Consider the following 20,022-nt stretch of genomic DNA (forward strand, 5'->3'; position numbering starts at 1 on the left):
CGGTGACGGGGAGGAGCCTTAACCGGAATACACACAACTCTTCTACTTCCTGATGTTCACACACACACACACACACACACACACAATAATACATACAAACACACAGACACTGTCTGACACACACACTGATACACGCACACACTACGTTCACTTTCCTTTAAACAAGTTTTCTGCGCTTTTAACGCACATTTTACGTGAATCGTTGAAAGTTGTTTTTTTGGAGGGGGAGGGGGGGGGGGTCAATATCTTGCGTTCGCGTGTGAGTGTGTGTAAACACTCGGGTTAACCGTCACTGTGAGGACCCGCCCAGCGGAGCTCCGTGAGGACCGACCCGCTCCACTTCCAGACGCCCGGGATCCGCTCTCTTCGTCGGGTTCATGTAAGTCCTCCTCCCGCTGCTTCTTCTTCGTGTTGTTTCTCTTGTAACGTTAAACGATGGAGGAACTTGTGTTTTCTGTGACGCGGAACATTCTTTAGAAACCTGCTCGTTTCCTGTCGGTGAATCACATGGAACACACGCTGACTGGGCTACGAACCCTCATAGTTAATCAGGTAGTTGTAGTCCAATGGTCGGCGGACACACAACATACAACACAACAACGCTCAACACAATCACGTCCATTTCTGTCACCACAACGCGCGATGGACGCGAACACGCATCGAACGAGAGAAAGAAGGTTGAGATTTCTTCATTTAAAGATTGTTTGCTAAATCAATGTCTGCCGAATTCATGGAGAGACCTAACGTGTGTTTATGAACTGCTTACATTATAGAAGTCGTTCTTTTAAAACGTGTGAACGCTAACAGAAGTTTAAAATGCTCTTCTCTAAAACGTGAGTCTGGGGCAGACATGGTCCTCATCGATCCGTTCTGATAATCAGATTAACGTCCATCACATCAGGGCCTCAGTCTGCAGTGGTTACTGCCTCCTCCTCCTCCTCCTCTTCATCCTCCTCTTCCTCTTCATCATCCTCCTCCTCCTCTTCCTCATCCTCCTCCTCCTCCTCTTCATCATCACCTTCCTCCTCCTCCTCCTCCTCACCTTCATCCTCCTCCTCCTCCTCTTCTTCATCCTCCTCCTCCTCCTCCTCCTCCTCACCTTCATCATCAGACTTACAGGAGTCCAAACAGGAATCAGCTCTGATCCTCTGTTTTTCCTTCTAAATCTTTCACTTCCAGTCATAAAGAGAAATAAACGTCACTTCTTTAACGAGCTGTTTTTCTGTTATCGTCCAATCAGATGAGATTTGAGAGAAAAGCTAATTATTCATCGTCTAATGAGCCAGAAAACATAAAGTCAACTTTCTCATCAACCAATAAGAAGTAGAACATCAGTTCTTCAACAACGTGGGACTGAAGTTTGTTTTACCTTCAATCAACCAAATCTCACACTCGTATAAATCTATCCTCTAAATATGTCTTATTTTATTTAACAATTCTTCTTTGAGAAATCAGAGAAAATGTTAAATCAGAGAAAATGTTCTGGGTCCAGAAAATGAAGCTGAAGAAGAAGTACCTGTGTGCTGTCTTCTGTGTAGTGACCAGCAGGGGGCGACTCCACTGGTAGTTTCTACAGACGTCTCAGTCTCTGGTGTCAAGTCTTCTCCAAACAGCTGATGTTCATTTAGTGAATTATGCTAATTTAGAGTCAAACACACCATAAGGCACCGGATGTGATGGGGGGGGGGAAATACCACAGTGTGATTGACAGCTGGTAACTTCCAATGGGTGCAGATGAAAGGTGCAAGTGGGTGTGTCCTCTAGCTTTTAGGTAGGCTCCACCCCCGCTCCTCAAAGAAATAAAAAAACAAGATGGTGGCGGCGTACAGCACCACCCTTATTTCACAACCTTACTCTGTCCTATCAATTAAAGTCTCTTATAATAAAAAAAAACAAGATGGCGCTGGACTAAAGGTCAAAGTGAGGCTTCAACATGTTCACTAACTGAAGCCACCAGCGGCGTCCATCTTTACATTAGAGTTAGTCTGCATCACATCAGGTGAGTTTGTTCCTTCCACTGTTTAATCCTAATTAAATGAACACTACCAATAAATCCAGTCTGTAGAATAAAACTTGATTTTCACACATGCAGATAAATGAAGTAATTTCATTTGGATGGGGGGATGAGCAGAGAGGTGAAGAGAGGTGAAGAACTCTATCATCCATCTCATCTCCAGTAACGATCCGTCCGCCGCCGATTAAACTGCTGCTGCTGCAGATTATAGACGGGCGAGAGAGCCTGACGCATACAGCAGAGAGAGAGAGGGGGGGGGGGGGGGGGGGGGGGTAGGAGAGTAATAGACTGAAGAGACTCAGCTCGTCTTCTTCACTGAAAACATTTAAACCAACGGAAATAACTCACATCCACATTTTATTGCTTTTAAACACATGAAGACTTGTGTATGTGTTCGGAAGCAGTGACCGAGCTTCAGAGGAAACTGAGTCTGAACGAGCAGAAGGTTCTCAGCTCCTCTCCTCTTCACTCTCGTGTCCCTCCCGTGTGTCTCTGTCCCTCATGTCCCCCCGTGTGTCTCTGTCCCTCGTGTCCCCACCGTGTGTCTCTGTCTCTCGTGTCCCTCCCGTGTGTCTCTGTCCCTCATGTCCCCCCGTGTGTCTCTGTCTCTCGTGTCCCTCCTGTGTGTCTGTCTCTCGTGTCCCCCCGTGTGTCTCTGTCCCTCGTGTCCCCCGTGTGTCTCTGTCTCTCGTGTCCCTCCCGTGTGTCTCTGTCCCTCGTGTCCCTCCCGTGTGTCTCTGTCCCTCGTGTCCCTCCCGTGTGTCTCTGTCTCTCGTGTCCCTCCCGTGTGTCTCTGTCCCTCGTGTCCCTCCCGTGTGTCTCTGTCCCTCGTGTCCCTCCCGTGTGTCTCTGTCTCTCGTGTCCCCCCCGTGTGTCTGTCTCTCGTGTCCCCCCGTGTGTCTCTGTCTCTCGTGTGTCCCCCGTGTGTCTCTGTCCCTCGTGTCCCCCCCGTGTGTCTGTCTCTCGTGTCGCCCCCGTGTGTCTCTGTCTCTCGTGTGTCCCCCGTGTGTCTCTGTCCCTCGTGTCCCTCCCGTGTGTCTCTGTCTCTCGTGTCCCTCCCGTGTGTCTCTGTCCCTCGTGTCCCCCGTGTGTCTCTGTCTCTCATGTCCCTCCCGTGTGTCTCTGTCTCTCGTGTCCCCCCGTGTCTCTGTGTCTCGTGTCCCTCCCGTGTGTCTCTGTCTCTCGTGTCCCCCCGTGTCTCTGTCTCTCGTGTCCCTCCCGTGTGTCTCTGTCCCTCGTGTCCCCCGTGTGTCTCTGTCTCTCATGTCCCTCCCGTGTGTCTCTGTCTCTCGTGTCCCCCCGTGTCTCTGTCTCTCGTGTCCCTCCCGTGTGTCTCTGTCTCTCGTGTCCCCCCCGTGTCTCTGTCTCTCGTGTCCCCCCGTGTGTCTCTGTCCCTCGTGTCCCCCCGTGTGTCTCTGTCTCTCGTGTCCCCCCGTGTGTCTCTGTCCCTTGTGTCCCCCCGTGTGTCTCTGTCCCTCGTGTCCCTCCTGTGTCTCTGTCTCTCGTGTCCCCCCGTGTGTCTCTGTCTCTCGTGTCCCTCCCGTGTGTCTCTGTCCCTCGTGTCCCCCCGTGTGTCTCTGTTCCTCGTGTCCCTCCCGTGTGTCTCTGTCTCTCGTGTCCCCCCGTGTGTCTCTGTCTCTCGTGTCCCTCCCGTGTCTCTGTCTCTCGTGTCCCTCCCGTGTCTCTGTCTCTCGTGTCCCCCCGTGTGTCTCTGTCTCTCGTGTCCCCCCGTGTGTCTCTGTCTCTCGTGTCCCCCCGTGTCTTTGTCTCTCGTGTCCCCCCGTGTCTCTGTCTCTCGTGTCCCTCCTTTCATTCTACAGCTGACATTTTGTGTTTGGATTTAAAAGGTTCTGTTTGGTCGATGAATGAAATCAACTCATTGAAACGTGAACCTGTCCTGGTGGAGGCGGCTGGTAGGACAGGGACATGAGAGACAGAGACACAGGGACACAAGGTGTCTCTGGCTGTGTGGGCCCCGTGTCGTGGTCGACCGCCACAGTCTTATTATCAGATCGACCGAATATGAAGTTGAATATGAGTTTGTTGAAGTAAGACTCCGAGAGGAGGAAAGTCGGCCACATTGCATATTAAATTCAAAATGGCGGACTTCCTGTTGGATTCACGGTGTGTGTATTTATAGGTCCGGGGCTAATATGTCGATCTTCACCAGCTCTGACACACGTGTGAAGCTTCTTGAGTTTCCTGCAGGTTATGATTGAACTGATGACTTCTCCTAACAAGACAAATCTTTCATGTGACCGTTTCTGTGACACGTTAATACCAGAACATAAAATGACTCACGACCAAATGAAGAATCTCAGAAAACCAGATGTCTGCAGAAAGTCCGTCGTCCTATCAGCCTGAAGCGTCACTTCCTGTCAGAGACAGGAAGTGATTCTGTGTTATCAGCTGTTGAATCCACGTGTACAGACCTGATGAAGCTGTGGAAGCTGCAGCAGTGGATTTCCTGTGTCCAGTAGGAGCACTGGGACTATAAATGATTTATGGTCATGGATATTACATCAGCAGTTTAAACAGTGTCTCCATCTTTCTGCAGGTCGTCCTTCATCTCCACCCTCGTCTTCCTCTGCGGCGTGGCAGCTGTCACTCAGTCCAGTCACCTGACAGGTACAAGAAAACAAAACAACGTTGAACTCTGCAGTAGAAATATTGTGAATGAGTTATGTGTGTTTCCCTCCAGCTGGAGGCTTTTCCAGACTTAGTTTCCACAACATGACAAACCTGTAGTTTGAATCCACATGAACTGAAGTCTTCAAACAAACACAGGCTGCTGCTGGAGCTTCTTCCTCTATGGTCATTTCATGGTTAATTAAAAACATATTGATTCTAAATATAGAAACATGAACTCAATATTTAACTCTAACTTCTAATTTAAAAACATGAGCACACGACCTGATGAGAGAAAACAGAGGTCTCGACTTTCTGCTGCTAAAACACTGAATCTTCTAAATATTGTGGATTTTATTATAGATTTAAACATGATCATGAAAACAAGGTTCTGTTTCCAGAGGGTTGAGCTCTGACGTGTTGATGTCACACAGAACAGAAAGCAGTCGAGTATCCTCTGTCTCTATCCACATGTTCCTTTACACCAGAGGAAACGGGGGATCGGTTCATGTTGGTGCAACTCTGCAGAAATGAGGTTAATTAAACGTAGAGAAGGATGGAGGAAATAGAGCGGTGCAGGGGTTTGGATGGAGGGATGAGGCAGAGAAGAAGAAGAAGAGGAGAAGAATTAGGGGGATGTTGTAGAAGGTTGTAATAGAAAGACTAATAGTCTGGCAGAGAAAATCTGACAGGTCAATTACACACACACGCACACAAGCCTCTCATTAATCCAGCGTTCCTTCCAGGACCCTGAACCTGGACCCTGAACCAGGACCCTGAACCAGGACCCTGAACCTGGACTTCAGGTTCTCTAACAGATTCTCTCTGATCCTCTCTCTCTTCTTATGGAATCAAATTGTTCATCCTCTTTTCAGGACACCACATGTTCATGAGCTTGTTGAGTCTCGTGGGATTTCAGTGAATCCTGAGCTGCTCTGGATTTTCAGTTTGAGGTTTTGATTGAACACGTTTGTGAATCTTCTTTCTTGATATTCTTAGTTTAGGAGGATCTGAGTGAATCTAGTGTTTTTTTTTTATTCAGGGTTTTTTATTGTCACAGTGTCAGAGATTCAACAAGCAGTGAAACCTGAAGATAGAGGTTGAACTGGTGTTTGAGATCCTGAAGCTCTGGTCCCAGTCCAGTGCTGGTTGAGGAACACTGAGAACTATGCGGTCCTCGTATGGCTGCTGGAAATAATTCAGTCATCCCATATCTGAAGTTTCTGAAGGAACTGTGGTTGGAGCCATTTTCTAAATCCTCCATTAAATTACCTCATCCATTAGAAATATGGATCTGAAGAGGGCTGTGTATGTTTGATTGATTGATTGATTGATTGATTGATTGAAGACGTTTGTCTTTGCTAAAACAAGTAAACATTAAATCAGTTGTCAGAAAGTTACTCACTCAGCTCATGATGATGATCAGCTGCTGGTTTAAGTTCTGCTCCATCTTTCTAACCTTGTCTTCACGTTTCAATCAGCTCGATGAGGAGACTCACCTCTGATCGTGTGTCGGTGCTGATCATAGGCTCGATGCCCGGTGAGGCCCCGGAGGCTCAGGTCGGGTTGGAGAACTAAACGGTGACGGGTCTGACACGAGGTCCCAGGGTCACAAGGTCACAGGGTCACAAGGTCACAGGGTCACAGACTCTGTTCACCTCCACCAGATTCTGACTCACATCACTGAGTGTCAGCAAAGTCTTCACTGTAAAAATATCAACTGTTTTTATATAAAAAGTGATAAATAAGAAGAGAAGAAGACCGATGAGATAAAGACCCCCCCCCCCCCCCCCCCCCACCCCCAGACTGGAACATAGTGGTTTATGATGTTCTCTCTCTCTGTCTCTCTCTCTGTCTCTCTCTCTCTCTCTCTCTCACTCTGTCTCTCTCTCTCTCTCTCTGTCTCTCTCTCTCTCTCTGTCTCTCTCTCTCTCTCTGTCTCTCTGTCTCTCTGTCTCTGTCTCTGTCTCACTCTGTCTCTCTGTCTCTCTCTGTCTCTCTCTCTGTCTCTCTCTGTCTCTCTCTCTGTCTCTGTCTCTCTGTCTCTCTCTCTGTCTCTCTCTGTCTCTGTCTCACTCTGTCTCTCTCTCTCTCTCAGATCCCATGTGTTATGATTGGGGGGAGTCCAGTGAGGGGACAGTCTCTGTCCTGGAAGGGGAGGCCGGTTGGCTCTCCTGTCCTCTTTTCTGTCATCCCTCCGTCTACAACTACACGTCCACTCAGAGCGCTGGACACAACCTGTTCTGGTACCGAGTCCCCGAGGGTCACGACCTGGAGCAGCCAATCCCATACAGGTAGCTGCAGGAAGTTCAGGACTCATTCAAATGATGCACTAGAAACATATCAGTCATAAAATATAAAAACTTTATTGTTATAAAAATATGTTTTTTCTCTCTCTCTCTCTCTCTCTCTCTCTGTCTCTCTCTCTCTGTCTGTCTCTGTCCCTCTGTCTGTCTCTCTCTCTCTGTCTCTCTCGCTCTGTCTGTCTCTGTCCCTCTGTCTGTCTCTCTCTCTCTGTCTTTCATGTCTGTCGCTCTCACTCACTCTTTCTCTCTGTCTCTCCCCCACTCTGTCTCTGTCCCTCTCTCTCTCTGTCTCTGTCCCTCTCTCTGTCTCTCTCTCTCTGTCTCTGTCCCTCTCTCTCTCTGTCTCTGTCCCTCTCTGTCTCTGTCCCTCTCTCTGTCCCTGTCCCTCTCTCTCTCTGTCCCTCTCTCTGTCCCTCTGTCTCCCTCTCTCTGTCCCTGTCCCTCTCTCTCTGTCTCTGTCCCTCTCTCTCTCTCTGTCTCTGTCCCTCTCTCTGTCCCTCTCTCTGTCCCTGTCCCTCTCTCTCTCTGTCCCTCTCTCTCTCTGTCCCTCTCTCTCTCTGTCCCTCTGTCTCCCTCTCTCTCTCTGTCCCTGTCCCTCTCTCTCTGTCTCTGTCCCTCTCTCTCTGTCCCTCCCTCTCTCTCTGTCTCTGTCCCTCTCTCTCTCTCTGTCTCTGTCCCTCTCTCTGTCCCTGTCTCTCTCTGTCCCTCTCTCTGTCCCTGTCCCTCTGTCTCTCTGTCTCTGTCCCTCTCTCTGTCCCTCTCTCTGTCTCTCTCTCTCTGTCCCTGTCTCTCTCTCTGTCTCTCTCTCTGTCCCTGTCCCTCTCTCTGTCCCTCTCTCTCTGTCCCTCTCTCTCTCTCTGTCTCTGTCTCTGTCCCTCTCTCTGTCCCTGTCCCTCTCTCTCTCTCTGTCCCTGTCTCTCTCTCTGTCTCTCTCTCTGTCCCTGTCCCTCTCTCTGTCTCTCTCTCTGTCCCTCTCTCTGTCCCTCTGTCTGTCTCCCTGCAGCTCCCGGCTCACCCCAGGCAGAGAGCGGCTGTGGCTGCAGCCGGCTGCTCTAGAGGACAGAGGACTGTACATCTGCATGCTGCGGTGAGACACTGAGCCTCGTCTGCTCTGATTCACTCTTTAATCCTTTTCTCCCTGAGCTTTGGTCCATGTGTTAAACTCAGTCCAGTTATAAACCTGAAGAAGAGGAACACAAATACCTCAGGATGACGAAGACGTAGATGAAAGATGAAGATGAATTGATGAAGTTTGTCCGGTGATCAAACACCAGAGCGTCCGACCTGCCGCTCTGTCCGATAAAATCCATTCCTTCACCTTCTATGTGTCACTGCTCTACGCTGAATCAGCTGAGGTGAAGATGAGCACAGACCCGTCGGCCATGTTCCCTCTAATCACCGAGTGGTTCCAGCATGAATCACTGACGCTGTGGATCACTGACGCTGTGGATCACTGACCGCTCTGTCGCTGCTGAAACACAAAGAATCTGACTTTACCCACGTTGACTAACTCTAGTAATAATATGAACAGTGCCTTGACTGTGTTGAGTCAATTGACTGTGTGGCCGGGTCTCTGGTGTGTTGCAGTAACAAGTCGTCCTGCAGTAAGATGGCCATGCGTCTCAAGGTGCTGCGCCCTGCAGACCTGGTCCAACCCTCTGACTGCCGGCCTCCCGTGGCCTCCCCCCCGAGCAGTGTGGTCATCCCACTGCAGGAGGGGAAGATCCTGGACTGTCCAGACCTGCAGGACGCCACCAAGATGGCCGACAGCGATCCCACTGTCACCTGGTACCACGTGACACTATCCGGCTCGGTAAGACGTCCGTCTGTCTCTGTCTCATTGGCTGTTTGGAAGACAAGTATGATCATTTCACACAAATCAACATTTAAACTGTAGACGTCAGATGAGTCTGTCATCAACGTCTTCAGTGAGGACTTTGGTCTGAGACAGACATGATCACTACAAGAGGGTTCCACTCAATCCATATATATGTGTGTGTGTGTATATATATATACACACTATACAGTTAATTTTGTGTTGGATGGTTTCTCTCCACAGTGTTACCAGTATCCGTTCTGGAACCACGACCGGGAGCAGCAGGGATCCAGTCTGAGGTTTTACACCATGATTGGTCCTTATCGTGGTTCATATTTCTGCACCGTCACCTACCTGAGGAAAGGCAAGACGCTCCACTTCAGCAGGAGCATCAACGTCACCACAGTCCGTGAGACAACCGCCCTGACATCACTCTGAGGACGTCCCCGCGTGTCCCCGGCCGCCGCTCACTGATCTGCTCTGTTCTCTCAGATCCCACCACGCTGCCAAAGGAACCCAGCATCATGCAGCCGTTCAGAGGCCGGGTGTTCTCCGTCCGCCTGGGTGAGTCCCCCGCTGCAGCTTCACTGTAGAAGAAGAAGAAGAAGAAGTAGAAGAAGAAGAAGAAGTAGAAGTAGAAGAAGAAGAAGCCTCGTGTGGGACATCCCTGCCCTGATGACTCTTTGACTCAGGGAACAGATTCAGTCACTGGATTAAAGTCTGATCAACTTCAATATGTCAGATAAAAAAGTAGAGACAGATGTTAGTGCAGATGTGAACTGGTCTACATGTTAGATATACTTCTTAACTCCGCCCTCTACGGCTTTGTGAGCGCACAGGTTCTGTCCAATGTAAAGCTAGCACACCACAAAGAGGGCGGGACCATTGCACTTGCTGTCACTACACCTTGCTTTCTATTGGTTGGAGACACAGTCACACACACACAGTACTGTGGTGGACTGCAGGGATTAATACAGGTTATATTCCGCCCCCCCCCCCCCAGGTATGGAGGAGCGTCTGCAGTGCACTGGTCTGTTCCCGTCCCTGGACTCGGACTGGGACATCTGGTGGACGGTCGACGGGAAGACTCTGGACGAACTGGACGACCCCCGCTTCTCTAAGATCAACAGGTCTGTGAAGATCAAGATATAAGTATATGTGAAAGTAATGTGGTGAGGGAGAGGTAGATACAAATACTCAGGTACTTGTGTGCAGTCAGGTGAACATGTACAACGGGGACCGGACGGAGGAGAGCCTGCTGGTGATCCAGGACTTCGGCTCCGAGGACCTGAGGCGACAGTACAGCTGCTCTGTGAGGAACTCCAGAGGGGCCGAGACGCGCCGGGCGGAGCTGAAGCTCGAGGGTGAGACGAGCACACGTCTCCCCCACGGGGGTTCCGACCCGATGTGGGACCCGGTTGTTGATGGTGTGTTGTGTTGTGACAGTGTCTTTGCCGTCCGTGGAGCTGGGTTGTGGTCTCGGCGTGACCCTGGTCCTCATGCTGCTGCTCTTCGTGCTCTATCACGTCTTCTGGCTGGAGCTGCTGCTCATCTACCGCTCGTGGTTCGGCAGCGACGAGCGGCACACGGGTGAGTTGACATGTGACCGGGTCCGAGGATCGGCTGCTGGTCCGATACAGGACCTAGAACTAGTGTAAATAAAGATGGACGACATGACGGCTCCCCAAAGTGAAGCCAAAGCATCACTATCGCCCCCTGGTGTCTGGTTGCTGTATAGCTCATAGATCTCCTCCATGTTAGCAGATGGGAAACGGACCAAACTAAAAATCAAAGAGTTAGTCACGGATGTTTCTGTCGTTTCAGTTCTTCTCTCTGATGTTTGTTCAAGTTTCTGATCCGTTTGTTTTGAATCAGTTATTGATGATATAAAACAGGCTGAGGCGTCCTGATTGGTCGAGAGAGGGTGTGGGTGTGTCTGTGCTTTACATGATGATGACTCTTATGATTTGTTGATGTGATGAAGCTGCAGGTTGTTCGGCTCCTCTTGGTTTAATTAAACGAGTCAAAGGAAGAAAAATGAACGTTCATAAAACTGTAAATGAACCAGAAATATCTGCAGCGTCCCCTGCATTTAGACGACTAAAGCTTGTAACACACACACACACACACACACACACACACACACACACACACACACACACACACACACACACACACACACACACACACACACACACACACACACACACACACACACACACACACACACAGTTTAATAGTGATGCAGCAGGAGCTCGTTCACTAGGCTGCTTCAAGGAAACTCACAAAAAAGAGATTCAGCTGTTTTTCCATGTGGCAGACAAAGTTCATTTTACAACACAAGTTACAACCAACATAATAATTTTCAATATGTAAAAATATTATTAGAAAAATAATGATACATCTATGGAAATCCACTTTTTGAAAAGGGAGTTCACTATGAGGTAAGAGCTTTGATATCAGGCGACACATCAGTGATGATGATTCATGGAAAGTGAATTTGATTTGAATCAGTTTTGACTCAACCCACAGAACCACTTCCTGATAGAGATGAAACAAATGTTCTTTCCCTAGTTAATGTCACTGTGTGTGTGTGTGTGTGTGTCTTTGTGTGTGTGTGTGTGTGTGTGTAGATGATAAAGAGTACGATGTGTACATCTCGTATGCGAGGAACTCGGAGGACGAGCAGTTTGTTCTGTCGACGCTTCGCACGGTTCTGGAAAACGAGCTCGGATACTCGGTGTGTATCTTTGACCGAGACAGTCTGCCGGGAGGGAGTGAGTACACACATGTACACAAGAGTATACACTAATACACACCAGAACTCTGGTTTGAGAAGAAAAGTCTCAGTCCATCCATCCATTCATTCTTTTGTTCGTATTTATTCATCCCTCCATTCCCCCTCGTTCTCCCTGCAGCCATCACAGATGAGACTCTGAGTTTCGTGGCTCGCAGCCGGCGCGTCCTGGTGGTCGTTAGCCCGGGTTACGCCACCCAGGGCTCCCAGGCCCTGCTGGAGCTGAAGGCCGGTATCGACGGCATGGCGCTGAGCGGAGACCTGAGGGTCATCCTGGTCCAGTTCAAACCGGTTCGGTGGCAGGGCTGGGTCCGCGAGCTGAGACGAGCCCGGGTGGCTCTGGCCCTGGTCCAATGGCAGGGAGACAAATCCAGCGAGCTGACGTCTCGCTTCTGGAAGAGGCTGAGGGTGGAGCTTCCTGTGAGGAGGCTCAGCCGCAGGGCGGAGGAGGAGGAGGAGGAGGGGAACAGCAAGGAGCTGATGAGGCTGCACAGTCAGAACAGCACCAACTCACAGACCGGCCTCATCACTGACACCAACAAAAACCCCAAGAAGGTCTTCAGCTGTGCAGTGTGACGGAGCTCAGCACCTTCCAGTCACGTGTTCAGAACATGTGACGGAGCTCAGCACCTTCCAGTCACGTGTTCAGAACATGTGACGGAGCGCAGCACCTTCCAGTCACGTGTTCAGAACATGTGACGGAGCGCAGCACCTTCCAGTCACGTGTTCAGAACATGTGACGGAGCTCAGCACCTTCCAGTCACGTGTTCAGAACATGTGACGGAGCTCAGCACCTTCCAGTCACGTGTTCAGAACATGTGACGGAGCTCAGCACCTTCCAGTCACGTGTTCAGAACATGTGACGGAGCTCAGCACCTTCCAGTCACGTGTTCAGAACATGTGACGGAGCTCAGCACCTTCCAGTCACGTGTTCAGAACATGTGACGGAGCTCAGCACCTTCCAGTCACGTGTTCAGAACATGTGACGGAGCTCAGCACCTTCCAGTCACGTGTTCAGAACATGTGACGGAGCTCAGCACCTTCCAGTCACGTGTTCAGAACATGTGACGGAGCGCAGCACCTTCCAGTCACGTGTTCAGAACATGTGACGGAGCTCAGCACCTTCCAGTCACGTGTTCAGAACATGTGACGGAGCTCAGCACCTTCCAGTCACTTATCTTCTTGCTCATCTCTTCTGATTATCTAATGCACTTCAACTTTGACGTCAGAAGATTAATTATGTTAAGTAAAAGTTGCCTGATCGTTATTTTCAACATTGTAATTACTCTGCAGTTTTTTATTTTTATTTTTTTATCACTTTAAAAACAGTATTTTAACGAGAGACTGCATCCTGAACTTTGTCAGTTTTTTTAATAAATGGTTATCAATCATATGTCATTCATTTCATTGTCTCATCTTCCATTTGCACAAACACTCACATGTGTAGTTCTCACACAATTATTATTTTCTCTCTCGAACATGAAGGAAACTAAGTTATTTCATTTTTCAACTCATGGTTCATTTTTTTATCTCACATTCCACTGAAATAAGAAATTCAGAGAAGATTGATCTCTAGTATGTTTTAGAACCTGTTCATGTTTTGAATCTAACTTTCATAGATTGGGATTTGACCAGTAGCCTCCTGGGAGGATGAGTTTATAACCCACATTTAGCATCCAAGCTAATGCATGTTAGCATTTCACGACCTGTTTTACCTTAAATGTAGAATCTGCTGCCCTCTTCAGGACAGTTCCATCCATTACACAGACAGTTCCAGATGTTTCCTGTAGAAAGCTGTGATGTTCTGTGTCAGGTGGGATTGACTGCTGAAGGTCTGAACCCTGTTTCAGTTCAGAAGGTGTGGAGATGTTTCAGTTGGGACCAAAGTGTAGAAACTGTCTCTAGCAGCAGAAGGTCACAGCTGATGTAGATGTGTGGTCTGACTGGTGTCTCTCCTCCATCAGGCTCCTCAGACTCCATCCTGCTCTCCATGCAGCGCAGTCGACGCCTCCTGTTTGTCCTCAGCCCCGTCTTTCTGACGGAGAAAAGCTTCAGCCTCCTGGAGTGTCGGCTGGGCCTGCACCTCCAGCATGGCCACCGGGCCTCCATCGTGGCCGTGGTGTTCTGCTCGGTCAGTAGGATGAGCTGCGTGGAGCTGACGCAGCTCCGACAGGCGGCCGGCAGCCTGGTGAGGTGGAGAGGAGCTCCATCCCGGCCGCTGCGCTCTCGGTTCTGGCTGCGGCTGCGGCTGGCGCTGCCCGTCCGGCCGCTCGCCATGGGCCGGAGGTTGATCGACAGCACGTCCTCTCACTCGGACCTGGCCGCGCTAGCGCTCCAAAGAGCCCAAAGGTCACGCAATCAGAAAGACAGAGCCAATCAGAAAGACAGAAGCAGATGGGCTTCAGCCAATCATAGCCGCATAGACAGACAGGCCCCTCCCAGTGGGAGTGTGAAGAGTTGGGGCCACTGCAGGGGGGAGGGACCCCAGCACAGCAGGAACTGCTCGGCGTGCGCTGGATTTGTTGACCAGGTGGATGACAGAGGGGAGGAGCTTAAAGTGGAGACAGAAATGCAGCAGGTGGCACATGACAGGACTGATGCCGTCCCACAAACAGACTCCACCCCAAATCCAGACTCCACCCATGAAACACAATTTACTTTTAACCCCGCCCCCACACCTGCCCAGGCCTCATACCCGGCCCCTGACTCCACCCCCCACACCTGTGAGGAGGATGATGGCAGGAAACACAACCATCAGCAGCAGATGATTGGTTCCTGGTGCTCAGAGGAGAGGCGGGGCTTGTGACGCTGCTTTCAAGTCACATCAGAATTCGACTTTTCGTACAAAATTAGTTCTGAGGTTCCTGTGGTTAAAGATAGATCCTACAACAGATACAGGAAACTGAAACACAACTCAAAGTCGGGCCTGTTGATGCTGTGGAGGAGGTGCAGCTTCATGAAGGAGGCGTCCTCCATTCCAGATGAGATGAATGCAGACGAGATGAATCCACTCAGTTCTACATGAAGGAAGAGAAAACATCCTCAGACTGGGCTGTGTCTCAATTCAGGGGCCACCTCCTCCGTGGGACTGTCCCAGTTCAAAGGCTCCTCCACACGTGTCCTTCCTGCTTCGTCCAGCAGAGGCTCCACCGACAACTTTCCACTGAAGAACATCTGTGGATGTGCTGCTAGGGGAGTAAGAAGAGATGGTCTCATTTGGGTTCGGCCCGTTGGAGGATGCAGCCGCTGAACTGAGACAGACTGAGAATAAAGATCCAAGTAGACGTTACATTGCTGTATAGCTCATAAACCTCCTCCATGTTAGCAGATGGGACACGGACCAAACAACACAAAGAGAGTTAGTCAAAGATGTTTCTGTGGTTTCAGCTCTTCTCTCTGATGTTTGATCAAGTTTCTGATCCGTTTGGTTTGAATCAGTTATTGATGATATAAAAACAGGCTGAGACGAAATGATTGACAGATGACACTGACTCCTGATTGGTCAGGAGCGTGTGTACTGAACAAACTACCTGCCAATGAGGTCATCATCACAAGATTGTTTGTATATTTTTCTGAGAACAGACAATCTTTTTAATTTCACATCAGTTCATTCTTATATAATCTGTTCTGTTTCCTGAGTTCCCTCAGTTGATTCATATCTGTTTCAAACACATGAAAACAATCAGTGACCAGAACTGCGACAATTATTAATAATTATTTATCGATCAACAACTTGACAAATGATTGCAACTCACTTCAGATTGAGATTTTTCTAATAAAAGCTAGTTGTTGTGTGTGGATCAACATAACTACACTGACACGTATGTTCAGGTGTTGGAACATGTGAACATCACAGTGTGTCTCCCTCAGGTCGGAGGGATCAGATGTCTTCAGTATGTCCTGACTGTCTTCACTATGTCCTGACTGTCTTCACTATGTCCTGACTGTCTTCAGTATGTCCTGACTGTCTTCACTATGTCCTGACTGTCTTCAGTATGTCCTGACTGTCTTCAGTATGTCCTGACTGTCTTCAGTTTGTCCTGACTCTCTTCACTATGTCCTGACTGTCTTCACTATGTCCTGACTGTCTTCAGTATGTCCTGACTGTCTTCAGTATGTCCTGACTGTCTTCACTATGTCCTGACTGTCTTCAGTATGTCCTGACTGTCTTCACTATGTCCTGACTGTCTTCAGTATGTCCTGACTGTCTTCAGTATGTCCTGACTGTCTTCAGTATGTCCTGACTGTCTTCACTATGTCCTGACTGTCTTCAGTATGTCCTGACTGTCTTCACTATGTCCTGACTCTCTTCAGTATGTCCTGACTATCTTCACTATGTCCTGACTGTCTTCACTATGTCCTGACTGTCTTCACTATGTCCTGACTGTCTTCACTATGTCCTGACTGTCTTCAGTATGTCCTGACTGTCTTCACTATGTCCTGACTGTCTTCACTATGTCCTGACTGTCTTCACTATGTCCTGACTGTCTTCACTATGTCCTGACTGTCTTCACTATGTCCTGACTGTCTTCAGTATGTCCTGACTGTCTTCACTATGTCCTGACTGTCTTCACTATGTCCTGACTGTCTTCAGTATGTCCTGACTGTCTTCACTATGTCCTGACTGTCTTCACTATGTCCTGACTGTCTTCAGTATGTCCTGACTGTCTTCACTATGTCCTGACTGTCTTCACTATGTCCTGACTGTCTTCATTATGTCCTGACTGTCTTCACTATGTCCTGACTGTCTTCAGTATGTCCTGACTGTCTTCACTATGTCCTGACTGTCTTCATTATGTCCTGACTGTCTTCACTATGTCCTGACTGTCTTCACTATGTCCCGACTGTCTTCACTATGTCCTGACTGTCTTCATTATGTCCTGACTGTCTTCACTATGTCCTGACTGTCTTCAGTATGTTCTGACTGTCTTCACTATGTCCTGACTGTCTTCATTATGTCCTGACTGTCTTCACTATGTCCTGACTGTCTTCACTATGTCCTGACTGTCTTCACTATGTCCTGACTGTCTTCAGTATGTCCTGACTGTCTTCATTATGTCCTGACTGTCTTCATTATGTCCTGACTGTCTTCAGTATGTCCTGACTGTCTTCACTATGTCCTGACTGTCTTCATTATGTCCTGACTGTCTTCACTATGTCCTGACTGTCTTCAGTATGTCCTGACTGTCTTCACTATGTCCTGACTGTCTTCATTATGTCCTGACTGTCTTCACTATGTCCCGACTGTCTTCACTATGTCCCGACTGTCTTCAGTATGTCCTGACTGTCTTCACTATGTCCTGACTGTCTTCAGTATGTTCTGACTGTCTTCACTATGTCCTGACTGTCTTCACTATGTCCTGACTGTCTTCACTATGTCCTGACTGTCTTCAGTATGTCCTGACTGTCTTCATTATGTCCTGACTGTCTTCATTATGTCCTGACTGTCTTCAGTATGTCCTGACTGTCTTCACTATGTCCCGACTGTCTTCACTATGTCCTGACTGTCTTCAGTATGTCCTGACTGTCTTCACTATGTCCTGACTGTCTTCATTATGTCCTGACTGTCTTCATTATGTCCTGACTGTCTTCAGTATGTTCTGACTGTCTTCACTATGTCCTGACTGTCTTCACTATGTCCCGACTGTCTTCAGTATGTCCTGACTGTCTTCATTATGTCCTGACTGTCTTCATTATGTCCTGACTGTCTTCAGTATGTTCTGACTGTCTTCACTATGTCCTGACTGTCTTCACTATGTCCCGACTGTCTTCACTATGTCCCGACTGTCTTCAGTATGTCCTGACTGTCTTCACTATGTCCTGACTGTCTTCAGTATGTTCTGACTGTCTTCACTATGTCCTGACTGTCTTCACTATGTCCTGACTGTCTTCACTATGTCCTGACTGTCTTCACTATGTCCTGACTGTCTTCATTATGTCCTGACTGTCTTCATTATGTCCTGACTGTCTTCAGTATGTTCTGACTGTCTTCACTATGTCCTGACTGTCTTCACTATGTCCCGACTGTCTTCACTATGTCCCGACTGTCTTCAGTATGTCCTGACTGTCTTCACTATGTCCTGACTGTCTTCAGTATGTTCTGACTGTCTTCACTATGTCCTGACTGTCTTCACTATGTCCTGACTGTCTTCACTATGTCCTGACTGTCTTCACTATGTCCTGACTGTCTTCATTATGTCCTGACTGTCTTCATTATGTCCTGACTGTCTTCAGTATGTCCTGACTGTCTTCACTATGTCCTGACTGTCTTCACTATGTCCTGACTGTCTTCAGTTTGTCCTGACTGTCTTCACTATGTCCTGACTGTCTTCACTATGTCCTGACTGTCTTCACTATGTCCTGACTGTCTTCACTATGTCCTGACTCTCTTCACTATGTCCTGACTCTCTTCACTATGTCCTGACTGTCTTCACTATGTCCTGACTGTCTTCATTATGTCCCGACTGTCTTCACTATGTCCTGACTGTCTTCAGTATGTCCTGACTGTCTTCAGTATGTCCTGACTGTCTTCACTATGTCCTGACTGTCTTCACTATGTCCTGACTGTCTTCACTATGTCCTGACTGTCTTCATTATGTCCCGACTGTCTTCAGTATGTCCTGACTGTCTTCACTATGTCCTGACTCTCTTCACTATGTCCTGACTGTCTTCACTATGTCCTGACTGTCTTCATTATGTCCCGACTGTCTTCAGTATGTCCTGACTGACTTCACTATGTCCTGACTGTCTTCACTATGTCCTGACTGTCTTCACTATGTCCTGACTGTCTTCACTATGTCCTGACTGTCTTCACTATGTCCTGACTGATGAAGAACAACCGTCTTTTAAAGGGAAACACACGGATCAGTGTTTATTAATGCAGCTGCAGCTGAGCTCCTCCTCCTTTAGTGTGGAGGAGATAATCTTCATGTCCATATATTATATATCTACATGAGCCAAGACGAGGAGGTTCACCCTCCAGGGGAGTCAGGACGAGGGGATGGGTGAGGGAGAGGAAAGAGGAGATGAACCATTTAAAGGGGGGGGGGGGGGTCGGGTGGTTCTGCTGCTGCGTCCTCTGGCTGCTCGGTCGCCTGCGCTGGTGCCGGTGGTGGATCGGGTGGAGGCCGGGTGTCGGGAGCACTTTCTGTCCTGGGTGAAGTTATGATATAATGATACATGTTGTGTGGTGAAGGTGGGGGGAGGGCTGAGCGGACCGGTACCAGTCCAAAGAGGGATCAGGCAGGGATGTCCCATCTCAGGCCAGCTCTACAGCGTGGGCATCGAACCTCTCCTGTGTCGCCTCAGGACTCAGCTGAAAGGCCTGCGTCTGCCTGAGCTGCCTCACAGCCCCCCCGATAATAGTATCAGCTTATGCTGACGATCTAAACGTCCTTGTCCAGGATCAGACGTACAGGAATTAGAGGGCAGTCTGGCATTATATGAGAAGGCTACGACAGCCAAGGTGAACTGGGAGAAGAGCGAGGCCAGTGTGATTGGTCAGTGGGACGCAGGGGGAGTACCCCGTCTCCCTGGGAACCTGACATGGGGAGTAAAGGGTTAAAAGTCCTCGGTTTGTTTCTAGGCAGTGAAGAGATAGAGAGGCAGAACTGGGAGGGGGTGCTGGGGAAGGTGCAGCTCAAGTTGTCTAAATGGAAATGGTTGCTACCCCAGCTGTCCTACAGGGGAAGAACTCTGAGAGTCAAGAACCTGGTTGCAGCGTCCCTGTGGCACAGACTCCAGGTGCTGACTCCTCCACCGGGACTCCTGCAACAACTACAGAGGCTGCTGGTGGACTTCTTCTGGTCGGGCCATCACTGGGTGCGGGCGTCCGATCTGTACCTCCCTGTGGCAGAGGGGGGTCGTGGACTGACAGACATCATCTCCAGGACGGCTGCTTTCAGACTGCAGGCCGCCCAGAGGCTGCTGTACGGATCCACACGGTGCTGGTCGGCTGTGGCCCGCCTGCTGCTCTGGAGAGCCGGGGGCCTCGGGTACGACAAACAGCTGTTCCTATTAAACTCTCCTCTACACAGACTGACTGGGCTCAGTAACTTCTATTCCTCTGTGATAGATGCCTGGAGGACTCTCACCTTCACGAGGCCTCCTGACCCCACGCCTGGGATGTGGCTCTTTGAGGAGCCACTGTTCAACAATGGATTCCTGGTTGACTCAGTCCTAACATCCACATCCACTACAGTAAAGAATAAATTCAGGGAGGCAGGTATAGTGAGGGGGGGGGGGGTCCTTTCTGCTCACTGCCAGAGACCCTAGAACGCCTAGTAGTGTCCTGTCCCAGATAAGCTGTTGGGTGGGGGGTCTAGGAGAGGTGTCTCTATGCCACTCTTTGTTTTTGGACCCAAATACATAGCAAGGAAAAAACACACTATGGTTTTAATGAATTTCTCTTTTCAAATGCAAAGATAGCAACCTGGAGGCTGGACTGGTCCACTGTGTGTCT

At 49.1% G+C, this 20,022-nt stretch overlaps 1 protein-coding gene across 1 annotated transcript; it reads left to right on the plus strand.

Moving 5' to 3' along the window:
* The first annotated feature begins 411 nt into the window (after positions 1-411).
* Positions 412-12,954, plus strand: LOC128440610 (interleukin-1 receptor accessory protein). Its single transcript, XM_053423376.1, has 13 exons — positions 412-677; positions 4,572-4,642; positions 6,741-6,936; positions 7,952-8,035; positions 8,536-8,761; positions 9,008-9,173; positions 9,257-9,328; positions 9,768-9,894; positions 9,980-10,128; positions 10,211-10,354; positions 11,398-11,541; positions 11,683-12,150; positions 12,725-12,954. Exons 1-12 carry the CDS (start codon positions 508-510, stop codon positions 12,135-12,137), a joined length of 2,004 nt encoding a protein of 667 aa, XP_053279351.1. The 5' UTR covers positions 412-507; the 3' UTR covers positions 12,138-12,150; positions 12,725-12,954.
* Positions 12,955-20,022: the final 7,068 nt, after the last annotated feature.

The sequence above is a fragment of the Pleuronectes platessa genome, chromosome 5 (genome assembly GCF_947347685.1).
Source record: "Pleuronectes platessa chromosome 5, fPlePla1.1, whole genome shotgun sequence".
Classification (NCBI taxonomy): Eukaryota; Metazoa; Chordata; class Actinopteri; order Pleuronectiformes; family Pleuronectidae; genus Pleuronectes; species Pleuronectes platessa.

Excerpts from the sequence above, each read along its gene's own strand:
- LOC128440610 (XM_053423376.1), top strand. The coding sequence starts at position 508 with ATGGAACACACGCTGACTGGGCTACGAACCCTCATAGTTAATCAGGTA. Across the intron at positions 678-4,571 it reads CATCGAACGAGAGAAAGAAG|GTCGTCCTTCATCTCCACCC; the intron begins GTTGAGATTTCT and ends ATCTTTCTGCAG. Across the intron at positions 9,174-9,256 it reads CATCAACGTCACCACAGTCC|ATCCCACCACGCTGCCAAAG; the intron begins GTGAGACAACCG and ends CTGTTCTCTCAG.